Raw genomic sequence first — 20,625 nt, forward strand, 5'->3', positions numbered from 1 at the left:
GCCAGAGTTGAACCCGGGTCACAGAGTTGGGAGGCGCGGTTGATAACCGCTAAACCATTCTCAAGAAAAAACCTCTGGAACCAGGGTATTTATTTTGTGGACTAATCTCAAATTTAATTGGTCCTGCACGTGTGTGACAGATTGAAAGCAAGTGACCAATGATATAGCAGAAGTGTCCATACAAATTGGACGCCGACAAATAAAATGATTGAGGTCATTATCACGGGAGAGATATGTAGAAGCCGTGAGACCTTCAGATTTTCCAATCGCCTCCTCGCTTACAAAAACCTCTGGCGTAGGGAAAAGAAAATGACATGTTACACAGTGTTCCCTTCTTCGTGAGTGTTTAGTATTGTCAGCGCGTCAAGTTCCTATTTTTCCTATTTTTGATCTGCTTCCTGTTTTCTCCTATTTTTTCGAGAAATTTCAATTTTTTTTTACTATTTTTTTAAGGTTTCACTTAGTGCAGGGGAACAATGACTTTTCTCCTGTTGCGCTGGTTGCGGGGCTTGCAATTCGTGATAACTTCATTTATCTTGCATTTCTCAGATTCCTGTAACTTGTTCATTTTTTCTAGACCAATCATGAAATTTGGATGATTCTCGCCAAGTCCGCCAGCCGACCATTATTATCTCAGCAAAAAAACTTTTGATTTGTCCAGTTCAGCAGTTATGGCGCAGTGGTGAGAGCGCTCGCCTCCCACCAGTGTGGCCTGGGTTCGATTCCCAGACTCGGCGTCATATGTGGGTTGAGTTTGTTGGTTCTCTGCTCTGCTCCGAGAGGTTTTTCTCCGGGTACTCCGGTTTTCCCCTCTCCTCAAAAACCAACATTTGATTTGAATTGAGTTGATTTTTTCAGTAGTGTCCCCGATTAGTGCTCTAGCGCTAAATCCATTGACTCTTGAATAAATTTATTATTATTATTATTATTATTATTATTATTATTATTATTCTACGTTCCCTGGCTCCCCGGCCCCTTCCCCCGCGCGGGCCCTGAACGATACTCAACAACATTTATTAAGCAGTAGATGACTCTTTCCGAGTTTACATAGCCTTATCTAAACACGATGGGGAATTGGGAGAATTCGAGATAGTTATGCAAACCCGAGACGCAGTCATGGGTTCAAATAACTGTCGAGAATTCTCCTAACTCCCCCGAGTGTTTAGATCACGAGGCTATGTAAATACGGAAAAAGGTTCTCCATTGCTTTCCGAAATATTTCTCAAAAAAAAAATCCACAAATGAAGGAAACTGCTGTTTTTTTACTTTTTTAAAAAACAGATTTTCTTGATACATGCTCATACTTCTTACCAACCAATCAAAACGCGCGTCTTACAACAAAACCATCCAAAATTACATACATACATACATACTTAATTGACCGCTCCCCATAGGGGACTACGAAACGACGAAATAGAATAACAACAACAACTGATAAGAATCCCAACTGGCTGGAGGCAAACCAGTTAAGTGTATAGCTGGGAAGTTGAAACAGGGACTACCAGGATCGAATTCAACGAGTGGTCAGAGCGGGTCTTGAACCCGGGATCTCCGGATCTCAAGGCAAGCGCCCTAATCACTGCCCTAACAACTTTTCCGTGTGACGTCACAGCCGTGTTTACATACTCTCATCTCAACACGGCTATGTACCAATGAGAGTGCCCGTACTAAGAATGAAAAAGCTCGCTTCCGGTTGCCCTAAGTGGCTTGTGTGCTTAAGCCTCAAACCCGCCCAGTGGCATTCCCAAAGATGAGTGAGACGTATTATTCCAGAGAGTAAGGCATAAAAAAGAGAAACAGCGATATACATTCCAGAAGTAACGCAAATTCATTTTAGAGCATCATCTCAAATGTAAATCACTTCAGTGAGGACAACACGACGGCGTTCTCGGTCCAGTCTTTCGCAATTATTCCTGTGCGCGCGCTGTGGTCATTTGACGTCGCGTTCTCTTTCTAAATCTATCTATTATCCTGGACACAACGAGACTCGAAATGCGTTGTATAATGACATTGTTTTTCCGCTAAGCTCTCTAGCCATGAGTCATGAGTCCCGTTTAATGCTAAATTGTCTTCAGGGTGCGATAATCGTTTTGCTAAGAAGTACTTTCCAGACTGACGGAGTTAGTGAGCGCGCGCATCCACGCTATATTCTAATTTTTCCCGTTTGTGATGCAAGCAGTCATTGGATTCTCTGCTTTTTTGAGGTGTTTTGTTGGAAAGAGTCTGCAAAATGGGAAATTGGTTCTCATCTTGTAAATGTGCGAAGGCGACCAACAGTGACTGCTCGCTTTCACAGGAAAAGTCGCCAATTCAGAAGCATTCGTTGATAAAGGAGAAAAAAGAGGATAAAAGTGTAAAAAGAAAACAGAAGAATCAATTCAGCAAGACCAAAGCGTCAAGAAGAAGTAAAGCAGAATCAGTTCTCCAGGAAAAACTCTCCTTGACTTCGTTCCAATCAGAACGGAATGTTAGCGCAAAAAGCGCGTCCGTCAACCAAGAAATTCCTTCGACTTCAGATTTAACTGTCATTGGTCATGCTATTCCAGTTCTGAAAAAACCGGCAACACCTGAAATGGAGCATGATCGATCAACTGCAAAGATTATTGCTGTACAGCCGCCCGCTACCAGCGAGCATTCTTCGGATGGAACATTGCCGGATAGACGCCTCAAGAGGCCCATTACTGGAAACCAATCCAACGTCTCGTTGTCTTCGGGGACTGGAGTCAAACAATCGCAAAACTGCCAGCCAAAGCTGGCTGATAACAACGAAGAAACGAAGTCCGTTCTTTCGCTGTTGAAAGCATCCCAGGAAAAGAGAGTTTCTAATGAAAGCAGCCAATCCCAGCTCCTTGATATACTCAAGGTTCGACTTGATATGGCCATTAACAACATGGAAATTAACAGATTGATGGCTAATGTGGAACGGGCACTAGATAGATCATCGCGTGCCCGCGAATTGGGACTTCAACGAATCCGTGCTGCTCGATCCTCAAGACGAGTTTATCCAGTAGATGATGATGCCCAGGAGGAGACTGCTGCTGTCGAAGAGGAGGAAGTCGTTGATGAAGACGAAAATTTTGCAGATGGGGAGGAGACTGGGGATGATACTGTCACCGACGGAGAGGAGACTGGAGATTATGATGACGAGACTGGAGAAGACAGTTACAGCGAGATGGAAAGTGAGACCCCTCCACCTCCCCCATTAAAACCAAAAATCTGTTGGCAATAAACTGCTAGTTTGGGTAACGTGCACACGTTAAAGTCATACTGGGTGTTAAAATCGAAGCAATCGTTTCGAACTCTGAAATACTTGTTTTTTAGGTACACATTTACGTTAGCTTTTGAAACATGAATTGATTTTGCTTCGAGACAGATATTCATTGGGCTGTTAAGCCAAAATGCAAGAGTTAGATGGCTTCCAGTGCAAAGGTTATTTAAGAGGCCATTTAAAGAACAAATCTGAGACAATGTGAGAGAATGTTTAACACATATTAAGTGAAAGGTGTTACAATTGAACCCACTAGGAACTCGGAAAAATCCGAGCCCCAGATGGGATTCGAACCCACGACCCTGCGTGATCTAGTACGGATGCTCTAACCACTGAGCTACTGGAGACTCTATGGTGAGCAAGGGTGAAGTGTGGGTATTTGACTTGAAATGTGGGTCAAATACCCACATTTCACCCTTGTTCACCATAGAGTCTCCAGTAGCTCAGTGGTTATAGCGTCTGTACTATATCACGGAGGGTCGTGGGTTCGAATCCCATCTGGGGCTCCCATTTTTCCGAGTTCCCAGTGGGTTCAATTGTAACAAATCTGAGACAGGCAACGATAAATCTGCTTGACAAAATAAATGGGGGAATCTGAGCAATTGTATGGCTCTGGGCCAAAATCACATAACCGAGAGAAGCGGAGAAACTTTGTAATTCACGGGGTGATAGAAACAACTTGAAGAATTACAAAAAAATCTAAAGTTGCAGAAACTAAGCGTGCAAATAGTAGGCTGTAAAGCTGCGACCCGAAAATCGCATAGTTAGCTGCAACCCGCACGTAAGGGGCCTTCAGTGTAACATATCTGGAGCGCTGAAAAGTGCAACATTAACTCTCGATTCTCCTCAGCTAATTTCAAAATGTAATTTAATCTTGGACTGCTTAATTAATTACCTTCTTAATTGTTGTAACCAATAAATTACTGCTGTAAATTATAAGAATAGCAAAATTTATTTAATCGTATACAAAACACATGGTTACATTTCCTTGCAAAGTGTACTACGGTAATTTACGTTCTTTTTCTTATACGAAAAGTGCTGAGATATGTATTACTGAAATAAAATTTAAATGTAATATAATATTACGGTGCTTACATGAATGTCTTTGCATGAAAAGGTCTGCGTATCACTGGGAGTTCTCTTATTGCGAAATAAAGCCACTTTCGCTTGTCCTAAAGCCGTTTGGTTCAAGCTGAAAAAAGTGACACTTATAGCTCCTATTTCGTGTAATTTACACCCCGAAAATCATCCCTCAAGGGCCACAATAGAAATTCAAAAAAAACAAGGGGTCGTAAGATACAGCACGCACAGACGACGGCTCTAAGATTCTTTCAGGCTACTAGTTTTTGGTTACTGAATCGAGTGGAGTGCGCTTAGTTTATCAGATGGTACTGGTATTGGTCAATTATCATCCGCGCGTGGCTTTTCTCTGAAACACTTATATAGAAATAAGGCAAACGCCTTTCATTCTCCACACGTTTTAAGTGTCAAAAATGTTCAAAGCGATAACTGTCTATCAGGACTGATTGCACATTTGTTTACTTATTGCAAAGTGTTTATCACGTACCCTAAAAAACTCTTTCCGCTCAACAATTCTCTGCACTTTTCTAATACCTATTCCTTGATTTGCTAAACGTTCTCCTCCAAAATCAAGTCACGGGAAAAAGTAGTTGTAATTTGACCTAGGACCGCGCGAATTTAAAATACCGGGTTGACGTCACAGACTAAAACAGCGATGCAAAGTAATTTGTGACGTCAAGCCGGTATCGAACCCATTCAACTTCATTGCTCGGTCATGGATCGAACTACACTCTTTTTTTATATAATAACGTCAAATTCTGGAACTCAGGCTGAACGTTCTTATCTATTTTTGCGATGTGCGGCTTCTTAAATTTACATCAGACTTTCATTTACAGTAAAATGCAAATGAGCAAAATAAAAACGTTCTTAATCCCTCAGCCTGAGGAATGTTCTTAATAAGTCCTTAAAATTGTAGATAACCTCAGCCTCAACGTTCTTATAAAAAAAGGTTCTTATAAAATAAGAAGAGTGTATGGCAACTTTTCCCGTTTCCAAAGTGAATAAAAAAAGGTGAATTTTCAATAAAAAGGATCTAAAAACAACACAATGCATTTGGGACGATTTCGGAGAATAATTAAATTGGAAAAGTGAAGTCCCAACAATGTTGCCAGGAATTTGGAAAAACTGCTTTGATCATGAGGGATGACTATGATCTGTTACATATGTGTGTCTGCTCTTGGTTCTTGTCCCGAGACAGCTTCGTTGCTGTAAGCTTCCATTCTCACCACATTCTTAGCGACCTTTTCAGCTCCCGTTTGCACTCTACATCTTTCTCTTTCTCTATTTTTTAACCTTGAAAAAGATGAGAGGAAGGATCAATAACTGTAACTTAAACACTAGAGCTACAGGTTGGAGATCGATTTAAGTCGATACTGAGTCAAGAAAACACAGACTGATGCCGAATTGGTTTTTCGACTTGATTATGTTTCGAAGTTTCATTGAGATTTCTAGGAAGATGACCTAAGCCAATTAGGCGAAATAATTCAGAATCTCTTAGACGAGATTATATAAGTATAGGAAATCGTTTCAAGGTGATTGCATTTCGTGATTTATAGCCGGCACGAGTGATGTCTCAGTTGAAAGTTCCCAAATTAGACCATTTTCGAATTCTCACGACTGGACTGGATCTAGCATGAAATGAAGGCTAACGCGGGTAAACATTTTCACGCACAAATTAATTTGCCCGCATTAACCTCCATTTCATGCTAGATCCAGTCCAGCCTTGACAATTCGAAAATGGTCTAATGCACCAGCCGTAGGCGTAATGTTTTGAAAATTCTCAACATGCACGAGAAAGTTCATGGGCTATTTTTTATTTATTACAGCGGGGAATCGTTGTTTTTTACTCGTGACCTTTTTGAAGTCAATTTGCAAATAGCATGATAACTCGATCCTGTGAGCAAACTCGTATGTTAAAGGAAACGTAAACAATGATATCAGCAATTATTAAATTCTCAACCTCGGATAATGCATTTCGCGTGCTCTGATTGGTTCACTCAATCTCGGTTATCAGCTCATATACCTTGGTTTGACCTTATATGGTAAATGAATGCGTTAAGCGTTGCTAAACTAAAAATGTTTTCGTCGGAATGCGAAATTACTCTTTGAATAAAGCCAAAAAGGAGAAAAAAAACTTTTTTTGTGGAAAGTTTGGATCAATCCCGACGTTTAAAAGTACGCGAAAAGGCAAGAAATGTTTTTGTGATGAGCCTGCGTCTGTCTGACAACAAGGTATTACACAACATCGCATCAGTTCTCATCAAGTTTTTTTCGATTTCGCTCAGATTTGTTCGCTTTTTCCGCTCGTATTTCGTACTTCCAAATTTTTGGAGTTGAAGGAATTTAATAAAACAATTATTCCATTCGCGCTTGTTGGATATGAGACTGGTTATAGCCAACTCGGCGCTACGCGCCTTGTTGGCTATTTACCATCTCATACAAAATCACTCCATCGCTGTGTTTCCATAACAACTTCCGTATTGCACTCTATACTCCATTAATGCATTTACCATTGACCAATCAGAACGCGATATTGAATATAATATATAGATATAGCCAATGCTAAAAGCGGACCTCCCGGTTTTTTTATTCTTACTGGCCTTACTTAAACAACGAATTTAAGGGATAAGACAATTTTGATTCTTTTTGTTTAGCTGTGACGAAAAGCAATCAAATAAAGAAAACCAACAAAACGATCTAAAACGAGTTAAAACAAGAACAGGTGGAAAAATAATAAATATCCCCTCACATAGGAAGTTTACAGGTTTTCTGCCTAGGTTACCAAATACCATCACAGTCGTGCATTTACCTTTAAAAATGAGTGCTAAATAAACGTCCGACGTGAAATCGAATATTCGGAATCATCTTTTGTATTGAAACTGGCGAAAAATGCAGGAAAAAAATATTTTCCAAACCGTTATGCAACTGAACACGAAAAGCGTGGACTGTTAAGAGCTTTAGTTGACGTAGTATCGCCGTGCAGCCGCGTCGAGCCACAGACAGCGCGCGAAAATTAAACCTCATTTATGTTTAAATGTTCCAATCTGGCTTGAGCCTGCGATCCATTCGAAAACCAAAACGTGGTAAGTGGTCAACTTTTAAAAATACAGCTGACCTTGATGAGCCCGCGATATTGTCACGTGCTACTGGTCAGCGGATACTTTATCTTGACAGGTGTCAATTGACCATAACATGGATGTCCAATCTCAAGGAAGTACACTGTAAACGGCCGCCATGTTGGGCTTATTTATTATTATTATTATTATTATTATTATTATTATTATTATTATTATTATATTATCAAATAATTGGGCAACTTCGTACGCTCCCACGAGCAATACTGCTGGGTTACCATACGTTGCTCCGCGCACGAGCCTTCTGCGAGCTCCGCTATAATAAATTAAGGATGATACTTACCACAATAACACGATGAAGATGACTGACAAAGAGATGATGACAGCAGCTCCAACGCAAACACCGATAGCAATCCATTTCCACTCAACCCTGCTGCTTTCCCCTTCATCTAAAAATCTGGACTGTGTTGTTAGCTTTGACGAAGTTGTTGACGAGGGCGGAATAAGAAATTCCACATTGATGACAGTTATTCCGGTAGCACGTTCAATCCAGGAGCGTGCGCCACTGACAATGTCCACTAATGCGTCTCGAGGCACCACGGAAGCATTGCCGATGAACCATCCCAGTGGTTGCTGAACGTAAAATGCCAATCGCAAATTTTCCATGTCAGGGTACCCGGGTAGAAGATGAACGTGGTCAGCGTCGTAAAAAAGAAAGGGAAGGTCCCGCCTAGAAATGAGCATGCAAGATTTCAATTCTGCAGATAGTTGCCATGAGAAATTAAGCGAGCACAAGCTAAAAGGCATGGCAAGCGAAGCAAAAGCAATGATCACAAAATTTGTTCTGCGCTGTGGAACAAGCAAATTAAGAAACTGGACGTTTGCTCATAGAGCAAGATAAGACAAAATTTTAAAATCCCATTAGGTCGTTCTATATTAGATTTCACATGGAGGCAAATTTTTTTTAAGAGATTTTTTTTAAAGCTGTCATTTCAACCGCTGAGATGCCTTTTTTTGGCGATCCCTGCCGTATATGAAATATGAATATGCATAATTGTAAAATTGTAAATGGTTTGAACCCAGGAGCCATATCATTAAGTAAAGTACGATCGTTCGGGTTAGTGTAGTCCTGAGAAGGACTGTTCGAGAAGACATTGACATTGTCAATGTTATCTCAAACAATGTCATCTCAAACAGTCCTTCTCAGGACCCGGACGATCGTACTTTACAGCAATACGTTGTCTTGTGTTCTTCGATGGTCTTAAACGTGTTCAAGGTGGACCGAATGGGATTATCCTCTCTTTTCTGCCTCCGAAAACAGAATGAGTAGAATAGACGCAATACTAGGCATATCGAGAATCCGTTTCTTCATTTGAAAATCGAACGATGTCGAAAGAATAGTCAAAGAAAACTGAACGGAATGGGAGCAAGAAAACGAGAAACCTTGAAGTTAGTCCTTCAAACTAGAGCCGTATAACTCAGTTAACTCTATACAGAGATTTTAATTTGATTCGAGGCCACAAAAATCACTTTAGACAGTCACAAGACAAGCAGACGATCAAATCAACGAATCACAACGTGGCAAAACAAATTCATCCAGCCGGCGCTGAAGTTGGAAAGGGCGTACGTGTTTGACCTTAAAGGTTAAAGAAAAGGCTATATCCTTACCTATGTCGCAGTGAAGTCTTCAGTGAGCATCTTGCGCGGTTGAAGGTGCAATATGATGTCGTTCCATGGGCCACTGCCTCTTTGAACGACTTGTCCACTCGATAATCCCATTTGAACTGTTAGAGGTGTCAACATATGCTATTAATATAAGCCTCCACACTAAACTTGAAATCTTGTTGTAATAACAATTACAATACATTTAGTGCAAGTAACCCCATTACTTTGAGTGCAATTTGATATAAATGAGCGCGAGTAAATTTTTCATTCTAACAAATCTGGCGAGTGCAACTTCTAGTCTGAAAAACAAGTGCTTATTCATACCAAATTACACAAGAAATCATGTGATTACTTATTTCTAAGATACTTTTTTTAAAGTAGACATTTGCGATAAAGTTCATTCAACTGATTAGTTGAAACAGATTACAACGTTTGTCAAATCATAACTTTTACAAGACCGTCGTTCAAGAGTCATTCCACTGTAACCTTGGAAACGTGCATTAATTTGCAATTTGCGCCCCCGTGTTACAAATGTACTCTCTTTTTTAGCCAATCTGAATCGAGTATTTTTTCTTCTGCTTTATTAGTGTTATTAAATCTTCATCCTTGGATATTGCGTTTCTAGTTTCCTGATTGGCTTTCAAGATCACAAGATCGCACCAATTCTTGCCAAGCTGAAAATTTGTGAAAGGAAGCAACATTCCAAATATCCAAATGTACAAAATTTATAAGAATTTGTCGGAGCGAAGGGCTATTAAAGGCTCGAAGTGTCAGCTTTCCAAATCTTTCAGGTTGGTTATTCGACCCTTATCAACTCGTTTGATAAAATCAATTTCGGTGTTTTTCAAGTTTATTGCAAATCGCTTCGTTTTTGCTCAGAACCATCTCGTTTGTGATGTAACGATAATTTTATCTGTAAAGGAATTCCACATCACCATTTTCGAGTTTTAAACTTGTGATTAACTAAAGATACCCCCGAAACACCCTAAAATAACGTGACATAGCCTCTTTAACTGACTCCAGAGTGTACATCATGTTTTATATATGAGTCTATCACCCAAGAATAAGATGTACCCAAACTGGGCTACTCCCCATCAGCGTCAGAGAAGTATCTATTTTACACCAAGTTTTGCGGGACAATACCACTCGCCACTCGGAAAAAACCTTAAACGCCCACTTTTTTTGCGTTCCACTGGGGCCCGTTTCTCGAAAGTCTTTTTTCCATCACAATTGGTCAAAACGGCTATTGAATATGGAGGAGTGTTTTAAGCCATTTAAAACACGCGCAGCATGTGTTTATATCCGATAAAACACTTCTGCTTGTTTATTAAATAGAAAATAAATTTGTAACAAATTACACAGTCAAATTCTGATTGGTCGCAAACTTTTTCTCGGCAATGAGACAATAGGACTAATTTATGGTCGACGTAACCGTCGAAACAATAATGTCATTGCTTTTTTAAAAGAGAAAAAATAATCGTGTTATACGTGCAGCACGAATCTGGGTCATATTTTTAAAGTTCTCTTAAATTGACAACAACGTGAAATAAAAATCATCTGAAGTTTTGACTACATCGTGAGTATACGACTGCCTACGTTTTATTCTCTATTTTTGTTCTGAAACACTCGTACAAATGTAATTTCTTTTTAGGCTACTTCGCCAAAGTTGTACTACGCCAACGAGATTGAATCATCGAGAAAGACGTAATTACGATATTGCAAAGTTATATTTTGAGGTGACGTTTTCGTGGAATTCGCCGTCGTAGATCTTAAAGTCCCCATTCTAGTTTTGGGACGTTGTCGTTGACTTTGAACTTGAAGTCCCTGTTAAGGTGGCTGCACACAGTTTTTCCACGGTCAGATGTATTCTTTAAAGGTCGGCGCGGATTTTGGAAAACAAAACAAAATTTGTTATATCGAAAACTTTGTTTTCTCCTTCTCGCGATGGTCATGGAAATGCGGTGTGCTATTCCGTAAACGCCAAGTTGCTTTAAAAGTGAAACCCAGCGAAATGCTGAGCATGCACAATCGCTCAAAAATTTTAGACCAAACAGCTGTTGGCTATTTTACCCAATTTCTCGCAAACCATTTAGCATTAAGGGGAAAGAAAATTAACATTTCCAAACAGTTACTCACCTTTCTACTACTCATAATTGGCAAAAATGAGAGTACCAAGCTATCCTCCAATTCCTTCGATGATGGTATCCGTGTAGATGGCGCTTCAGAGCTAGGGACGGTTCCCCAACCTAAAACAACAAATCCAATTTCTAGGCAACTGGCTCACTGACTTCTTTAAGTTCCGTCGCTCTCAGTTTAATCTAATGACCTACATAAGGCATTGCGTGGAATTGTACTTCGAGAATGAATGGCAACAACTTTACGAAAATCTTTTGTTTTTTCGGTTGCCTTACTCCTCCCATGGAAGGTAAGTTTGCACGCCGAAGAGTTTTGAGTAGAACGATTTTTGCCGGAGGAGTCAGTGCAATTCGAGGCCCGGCTGTACCCACGATTAGAGTCTAAAAGAACTGTCGCAGTGATGTTTATTGATTTCGCACTGTAATGAGCAGTTATTTATGTATAAAGAAAAACAAATTAAAAAACCGGAGATAAGTCGCCACCAGAACACTTGACGCAAGCTTCATATTCAACTCAAACGGAATAGATTTATCGGTACCGCACGATCACTATTTTACCTGGCACTTGTGTGGAGTGAATAATGCTGCGGTTGTTGCAGTTATCTTCAGTACAGCATTCAATGATGCAATCCAACAAGATCCCTTTTAAGTTTGACTCAAAGGATTGGGCTAGCTGCGTATAAGCCTTATTTTTGTCTGAAGGAGAGAATTATAAATTTAAAAAAGTGATTAGCTGAAATTCGCAGTGGATAGCTGGTAGCACCCGACGCCAGGGAACTCTCTGAACAGTAAATTAAACCACACGATCATTGGATAAACGACATTAAATATATGATGAGATGATATTCGATGGTGACTTAAGAATAATCATAAAAAAGCGAATGCAGGAGTCGAACTTATGGCGTATTAATCGGAAAGTCGAAGATTCAACTCCTGCAAATTAATTACGGAGCACTCGAATTTATCCCCGAGTTACCATGGAATAATATTTCTTCATTCAATTAAATTAATCGGGATTAACATTTGCCATCTGCTTCAGGTCATAATCAGTAATATAGCTGCATCAAGAAAACCCAACGGAGTAAGACTCCAGGTCCACGTATATTGCCTAAAAAGTTGGAGTCAAATTAAGAGTGTTTCGATCTCAGAATAAACCATTTTACAGTTGTGTGCTTAGTTACCTGGCCTTTGAATGGAGGTGAGGCTGGTGTTGATCTTGGTTTGATAGAAACCTCACTGCTTTTCTTATATAAATTCCTACTAATTAGCATGAGAACAACATTATTAACGTAAGAAAAGCAACGACGTTTCTATCAAAGCAAGGTCAACTAAGCACACAACTTTAAAATGGTCTATTCCAGTTAGTCAAAACAGTATTTTCAGTGAAATCATTAGAGGTAGAAGTAAGGCTCCAGACCCAAATGAAATACATTCAAATTATCTTCTTCTTTTCTTTCTCCTCGTTTACGTTACAGGCATCAAACACCACTGAAAACACGATATTTTTCCATTTTCTTCAAGCTATAGAGCGTTTTCACATGACGTAACACCATGTTGGTGTTTCAAAACAAAGAAATGGTGGACATGATGGTGTACCAAACTAATCCTCCGCAAATTCAACTCTATTTTTATGCAAATATTTTCTTTTCTTTCAGTAATCCAATATGGCTGCTGGTCAGGTGATTGAAAACGCTTCAAAGAGAATCAGACATTCTTCAAAACGTTATCCTTTTGAAACCGTTCTTTGTAACGCATCACATACTTTTGTTCAAAGCAATTTCTGGCCTTGAAATTAACTAAGGCATTCCCCTGTGTGCGCGGCAGGTCGAACCCAAGAGTTTTGGCGGTCATGACGATTTTCCCCCTTACACAATTCAATCCCTTTTCCCGTTCAATTTTGATCGTCTTATCTCTTTTTAACTAACAGATGGCTTGCTTTATACAATACAATATATACTTAATTGACCGCTCCCCATAGGGGCTTTTCAGGGCCATTGAAACACAATCAACGAAACAACAGAACACAACAACTACAACTGTTAAGAATCCCAACTGGCCGGAGGCAAACCAGTTGGCTATTTACAAGTGCAGTTGGGAAGTTGAACCAGGGACAACCAGGAACAAATTCAACGAGTGGTCAGAGCGAGTCTTGAACCCGGGATCTCCGGATCTCAACTCTGCTAGCGGCCTAAAGGCACTGGGGCACGCTGCCTAACATTTGAAGCAAGCCTGTTTAATGTACAATTACCTGCACAATTGATGCATCCACGTGCAACACCAGTGAAAATGGTTGGATGGTCATGGTACTTGTATGATCCCGTTCCCGTGTAACAGTGAGTTGTGCCAACATTGGGAAATTTGTCAACAGAACACGGTAGGCTTGTTTGCCCGAACTCACATGACGCTAAGTCATTTCCAAAGCAAACGTTACAAGTTCCTGGACTTGAACCTTGAAACAAACCACGTGGACGTCAATACTAATTTACACTTGGCCTCGTAAGTTTATTGATTCATCCTAATCAAAACCACGTTTTAAACTTTAAGCGACGGGAAACTGATAGGCCTTTTGCGACAAACGATCACATGGTACAAAATCCGCCATGCTGAGATCTTAACCAGTCATGCTGAGCTTGTCTTTGTTTTAATGTCCCAGTGGGGGAATAATAATGAGCTTGCCCTCCAGCATGGCGGATTTTGTACCATGTGATCGTTTGTCGCAAAAGGCCTATTTAAGGTGATTCCCTAGAAATAGAACTTGTCATAGATTTCCGTTGAAACTTCGCACACTGTTGTAACATGTCAAGGAGATGATAAAAATGTAATCAAAGTGCCACTGTCGTTACTCGTGGATATGAAAGTTACCGCGATTGTTTAAAATTGGCAGGCTGAAGTTTTCTTTATGCATTAGCATTGACAGTTGGATAATTGTGTAACAGCACGGTGGGCTCTATGCAACTAGATACCCAAAATAATGCATGTATGTGAGGTAATCCCCTTTGCTGGAATTCAACCCTGTGAAATAAGTATACCATTTCTCCAATAGGCATAAGATTACTCGTTAACAAATCCTATATAAAGAGCTGTACCATGTGTTCAAAGTTCGTTGCACAGATGACAGGGTAATTTTGAATAAGGTCTGATTTTTGTTGCCAGGTCATATTGTTAATGTCATCAGGTTTAGCAAGTAGAGCAGATCCATTCAGTAATATTAACACTTTTTGTGCCAGTTATACATTCCTCCAACAAACCTTGCTAATTATCACTATATTTGATACTGTTACACTTAGAAACAGATGATCTGAACCATAACTGATCACAGCAAATGCACATAATTATATTCAGGGCCATGTGTTACATGTATCACCAAAAAGACTGAATCACTTTTGACATGGAATGTCTAATAGAGTCTTGACCTTGACAAATTTCAGTTTGGTTTAGCCTTAAGCTCTGCATAGCTTTCCTTAAATGGTTTTATGCTTTTCTGTTTAGGTCTCTGATATGTTCTGGATTGCTTTTCTTTTCCTATTCCCTTGCTGCTTTAATATTTTCAGATCTGTTTTGGCGTTTTGCATTGCTTTTCTTTTCCCTGAACTCTTCAAGTGATTTTGTCTCTTCCGCTTGATAGATTCTCTCATATAAGCTCTTTTTGCCACTGCTTTGTAGAAATTATTACTGACACACATCATTTTTGGCTATCGTTAATTAATCGATTATTACCAGGCTCTGAATAATATTATTGTTGACATTGGTAACACCGCTGATTTCATAACCTGAAATACTGTCATTATAATAATCTAACTGAAGTGCTGAAACATAGTGTCTTCCATCTAGATGTCCAGTGTTCACAGTAGTTCCCTGTTGTCCGCTTATAGGACTGATAACAGTTACTGGTGCCCACCCCTCAATGGATTCATTTATACGTATAGTAACATTTAATACATTGCAAACTGCTTGCACAATAAGTGCATCACACCATGTATGTTGCTGTGACAACAAACGCACAATTGCTCTGTAATGAGTCCAATGGATTTTTGACGGTTGTTTCTGATGGATTCAACTCCAGCAGCATGCACATTCATGTGATAGGAAGGATCATTGTATAACTGGTGGGCAACAGAAGAAAAGAAGCATGAACCATTTGAGGTACATTCTAGTGCCTTCAATCCTTTTTGAGCTAATCAAGCCTGCAACAGTGCTATAGAAGGATTTCTCAGTATTTTATGTGTACTCGTTCCATGAGCAACAGGGCCTGGGTTCGATTCAATGTCTCCTGATATCAATAACTTTTCTCTTGATAGACAATAATTTTTATTTTGTTGGTTCAATTTTGTCGAATGCGTAGTAGCAGATTGATCTTGAATACACAATAGAACTGACAAGTCTTTTTTGTGTTTAGCAGTCCTGCGGATAATAAGATAAAAATGACGATTAGAATCTCCAACTCTCGAAGATTATTTTATTAAAAATATGTCTGAGTTGCGGTCTAGGTATAGAGATATAATATTTTCCAAAAGCAAGAGATAAACACTTTCTCAACTCAGACGACCTCGGTACGTCCTTATTTAAATAATGCACCATACACTTTCTAATTACCTTGTCTTTCTGAAACAAGCTCGATGTTTTCTTGTAAGGAATTAATCCTGGAAGGTTCTCTGTCCCGGGGAGCATGTACTGCCTCAGCCCTTGCTCTATCGCAGGAGATTGGTACGGATTTACATAATCAGTGACCGAGTCTTTCGACAGTTCTTCATCATGATCCACCACACAAGTACTAGTGTCTGGAAGCATGGATTGCTTGGTTGCCTCACTGTTTTTCATGTCACGGATGTTGTTCAAGTTGTATTCATGTGGCTTTGATGACTCATAGCTTGCAGAACTTCGCGATAGCTTTGATAAACATTGGTATACTTTGATAGCTTCGATGTTACTCTCTAAATGGCAGTCACCTTCCAAATGGAATTTATTTATCCCCCGTGAGCCTAGGGGATGAACAGGCACTGCCTTCTCACCATGTGTCTGTCGATTCCATTTCGAAACGTATTTAAGTCTTCGCGTTGGTCAGTGAAAGGCGGTGCACAACTAATTGCACCAATCTGTACTTGTTCACAATATTTTGCTTCACCTTCGAAGAAAGCCATTTCTTTTATTCTTCCGTTTCTTGCTTCTAAATGCAGCGGAAGGTGCTCAATCTCTTAAGTATAAAAGCGGCACACAGCAATGGCGGCGCACAACAACGCGAACAGGAAGTCACAGCTTTCTAAGCTATGTTGTGATTATCCATCCTGATTGGCTTATTAGATCGAACTTCCGCTTACGCAGAGTGAGACATTTGCATAAAGAACCTCACCAAAACTCGTGGATATATCCACGCGTAATAAAAAAGGGAGGTCACTGCGCTCGTTTCCATGGTACGACGCTGACGAACACGGCTATTTAAACCACTTTGACGTGTACAATTGCCGCGCATCTGCCATGTTGGACAAATTTAGCTCGATTCTACAAATGTAATCACTGACATGACGCAGAGCCTCGTGTTATGGTATGGTTAATTCATGAACATACCTGAAAAATATCTATTAATGCCTTTGTGAGTTCTTAACACTCCAAAATATATTTAAATCGAGTGTGGGCTATTCGACTTGTAGTGGCTCCATCCATACAATTTTAGGAAAACTGCCAAAAAAATTGGCCATAGATTTTTGCTGATTTTTTTACTATTCCATGTAACAGTGGGTTGTGCCAACACTGGAAATCGGCCAACCGAACACGGTAGGCTTGTTTGCCCGAGCTCACATTTGCCATCTGCTTCATAATCAGTAATATAGCTGCGTGAACAAAACCGAATGGAGTAATACTCTGATGGGTTGCTTACTATTCCATGAAGACACCGTTCTCACAAAAATACGAATAATAAATGTTGGTCACCGTACTCGCTGACTTCAATGAAAATACGGTATTTTATCAATGTGAGAGACCCAATGCGCGAGCCAACAACGCAAGAAATTATCCTCCATCTCCGGGCACAGCGACGAGAAGAGTAAAGAAAATGAAAACGAAAAACAAATATAAGCTAACACAAACCCCTTCCCACAAACCCGCAACACAGAACATACATAATTTAAAAACTCTAATGATTATTTACCACAAACCTACGGAAAATGCTAGTCAGTAAGTTAATTGAAATATGAAAAGAAATGTTCTAATACTAAATGATGTTACTACTAGATTGATATTTCAAAAGCTTCTAGATCACGGAGGGTCGTGGGTTCGAATCCCATCTGGGACTCGGATTTTTCCGAGTTCCCAGTGGGTTCAGTTTCAAAACCTTTAATTTAATACGTGTAAATCATTCTCACATTTTGCCAACTACTTTCAATTGCTTTTTCTCTTTCCATGGAGGTTTTTTGCGTTAAATTCATTATTCATATTTATGTAAGTAGCAATTAACACTTATGATACAGATTGCTAACCCAAAACCTACACAGCTTTTCAATACTAAACTAAATTAACACTAAAGTATCAATAAGCTTACTTACAATATGTCCTTAATTAACACTAAGTAATCAACACTAAAAACTAATGAAATTCTATGACATGAAAGAGTAGGACAATATAAACTTAATTTTAAAAGGAAATTTAACGCGAGAAACTGAATACATTCCGTCAAACGAATATACCCAACTTACTTTGGTTATAAGGCCATCCAGGAATTGAGGTTGGTGCCGCTAGGGAAAAAGAGCAAACCGTACAGAGTGTATTTATTAGTGCATCGTCATCATCATCATCATCATCATCATCACGTTTTAAACTTATGCAACGGGAAATTAATTAATCTACCCACACTAACTTACTTTGGTTATAATGTGGCCGTCCTGGGATTGCGGTCGGTGCCGCTAGGGAAAAAAAAGCAACATCATATTTATCAGTGTAGCATCATCATCGACATCAGGTTTTAAACTTGATCGACGGGAAAGCAATTAATATACCCAACTTACCTTGGTTATAATGTGGCCATCCAGGAATTGCGGTCGGTGCCGATAGGGAAAAATTAAGCGTAATTAATGGTGCTACTTCATCATCATCGTCATCACCAATACCAGGTTTTAAGGATGGTGCCTACTAATTCAAAGGTATTTTGGCCCTGGTTTACGATTGTGCAGGAACTGTAGATCTTAACAAGTGTTATTGAAATCCAAAAAGAAAATTGAGGGTAACCACGCATTTGTAAAAGAGCTTTATAATACAAAGCAATGTATGACGTTCTTTATCAAATTGAAGGTTAATTATCTCTCAAAAATGCGTGGTTACCCCCAATTTTCTTTTTGAATACCAAGAGTACTTTCTAAGATATACTTTCTCCGGATAGTTTTAAACCGCGCAAAAATATCTCTGTGTCAGCAAGCATCACCGATAGGAAATCCGAGTATCTCCAGATGCACAGAACGTATGCGCAATAACAATAGTAGGCACCGTCCTTAAACTATGATCGACGGGAAACAAATTAATATACCTAAGTTACTTTGGTTATAATGTGGCCATCCATCCATATCATGTTTCAAACTTATGCGACGGGAAACTAATATAATTAATCTACCCACACGAAATTACTTTGGTTATACTGTGGCCATCCGGGGATTGCGGTCGGTGCCGCTAGGGAAAAAGAACAAACCACATTTATCATCATCAATATCAAGTTTTAAACTTATGCGACGGGAAACTAATTAACGGTACCCACACTAACTTACTTTGGTTTTTCTGTGTCCATCCAGGATTTGCGGTTGCTGTCGCGAGAAAAAGAAAGCAAAGCGAAAAACCATAAAACAAAAATTTTAGTTTCTAAAGAAACTGTGGTGCTGCGTCGGTGGGAGATTGAAAAGCCACCGTGAGAGGTCAAATAGCCACCAAATCTTTCACGGTGGCTATTTGACCTTTATCAACTCGTTTGATAAAATAAATTTCCGAAAAATCATAGTCTATCTTTTTTAAAAGTGGAATGAGTGCATTACTTTGTTTCTAAATTCCAACATTATGACCTATGAGCAGAATTAAACCTATGATTAATTAATTACATGACCTAATTAAATATGACCTATGAACAGAATTAAACGGCTTAACTAGTGGTTGCGGGTTGTGAAGGTTCTGGACTGTCAACTGCAGAGACAAAAGTGAAGACACCATAACACCACGCATGCACACAACCATTTCATTCGGTTAATTGGCAGCCATGGAAACCTTTTTTCAATCTTGTTAGGCACAGCCATCTTAGCAGGCGGGTGTTTTATACCGGCACCCTTCTAAATGTCAGCTCCACATAACAAATGTGGTATTAAGCTGGGTTGGGAACAACACAAAGGTAAGCGTGTCAGTGGGAAGGTGGATGTGATTTGTTGGCCACATCGGTTTGGTGTTATGGTGTGTAAACCTTGCTTTTAAGGCTGTTTTTTCAAAGGACAAAAGGCAGGAAACAAAATGTAAGGTATGTTTTGTGCTTTGGCTACCGTCATTCTAGAACGCTAACACCAAATCCAAACCTAGTACTACAATCGCAGAACATTTCCTCTCCTCTCCCCACAACATCTCGAAGGACATGCAATTAATTCCTATCGAAAAAACTATTTTCTAACAGAGACTCGATCCGTAAGGCCAGGGAAGCTTTTCAAAAGGCAGGACAATTGATCCCAACGGTCTTAATATCCGCGAAGAAACGTATTAGATTTCAGTTTATTAGTTAGTGTCATTTCCGTTATTCCGTTACTCTTAGTATTTGAATTCAAATCCGTTGTAACTCTCATGTTTTATCACATTTTTTCCAGTATCACGTCAACATCCATTTACTATATATATGTACATAGAAGCAATTCAATGTACCTGAAGAAGGCTGGTTTGGCTAGCCGAAATATAGTACACCACTAAAATCTAATCTACGTTGTATCGGCTCTTGCTTAAAACATTTAGTTTCTCAACTTGTAATTACGCCGATCAGATCAAGCCACTGATCCAACGTACACCGAGAGGAAGATTGTCCACGGTTACTTGCTTCAAAACCATTCTAATCGCTTTGGATTTTCTTAGCGAACGGCTTAATCCATTTCGCCATCTTCTTGGTGTCTAATGGAAGCAAATCGCAAACCACTTTATTCTATCTAAGGGATGTGGTTTAATTTTCCCCGCACATATAGGGGTGTCACTTGTCACGTGTCACGGCGCTGCCAATCTGTTCCCTTTGGTTTATTTTGTGGTTTTTTGTGAAAACTAAGCGGCCAATATGTTTTATTTTTCGTTTATGTGTCGTGCAAGAGAAAAATGCTTGGAGTTTAGAAGAGGTAATCTTTGCCTGTTGTGGAGATAACTGTGCGTACCCTTATAAATTAAACACCATAAACAACAAAAGTGAAAGGCGTTG

The 20,625-nt window shown here is 39.5% G+C and overlaps 1 protein-coding gene across 4 annotated transcripts in view; it reads right to left on the reverse strand.

Annotated features, from left to right (window-relative positions):
* Positions 1–4,197: 4,197 nt before the first annotated feature.
* Positions 4,198–20,625, reverse strand: part of LOC138019858 (uncharacterized) — a 27,207-nt gene continuing 10,779 nt past the window's right edge. For 2 of the 4 annotated variants that reach the window (XM_068866803.1, XM_068866804.1), the window contains 10 exons: positions 18,968–19,003; positions 18,831–18,872; positions 18,074–18,115; positions 17,909–17,947; positions 13,471–13,671; positions 11,781–11,918; positions 11,224–11,333; positions 9,091–9,206; positions 7,766–8,152; positions 4,198–5,641 (listed from right to left, as the gene is read on the reverse strand). In XM_068866803.1, coding sequence (XP_068722904.1) covers positions 5,506–5,641; positions 7,766–8,152; positions 9,091–9,206; positions 11,224–11,333; positions 11,781–11,918; positions 13,471–13,671; positions 17,909–17,947; positions 18,074–18,115; positions 18,831–18,872; positions 18,968–19,003 — 1,247 coding nt within the window. In that variant the 3' untranslated portion in view covers positions 4,198–5,505. The remainder of the gene's footprint in view (positions 5,642–7,765; positions 8,153–9,090; positions 9,207–11,223; positions 11,334–11,780; positions 11,919–13,470; positions 13,672–17,908; positions 17,948–18,073; positions 18,116–18,830; positions 18,873–18,967; positions 19,004–20,625) is intronic. The other 2 variants (XM_068866805.1, XM_068866806.1) reach the window with 1 other exon arrangement.

This window comes from Montipora capricornis, chromosome 10 (assembly GCF_036669925.1).
Source record: "Montipora capricornis isolate CH-2021 chromosome 10, ASM3666992v2, whole genome shotgun sequence".
Classification (NCBI taxonomy): domain Eukaryota; kingdom Metazoa; phylum Cnidaria; class Anthozoa; order Scleractinia; family Acroporidae; genus Montipora; species Montipora capricornis.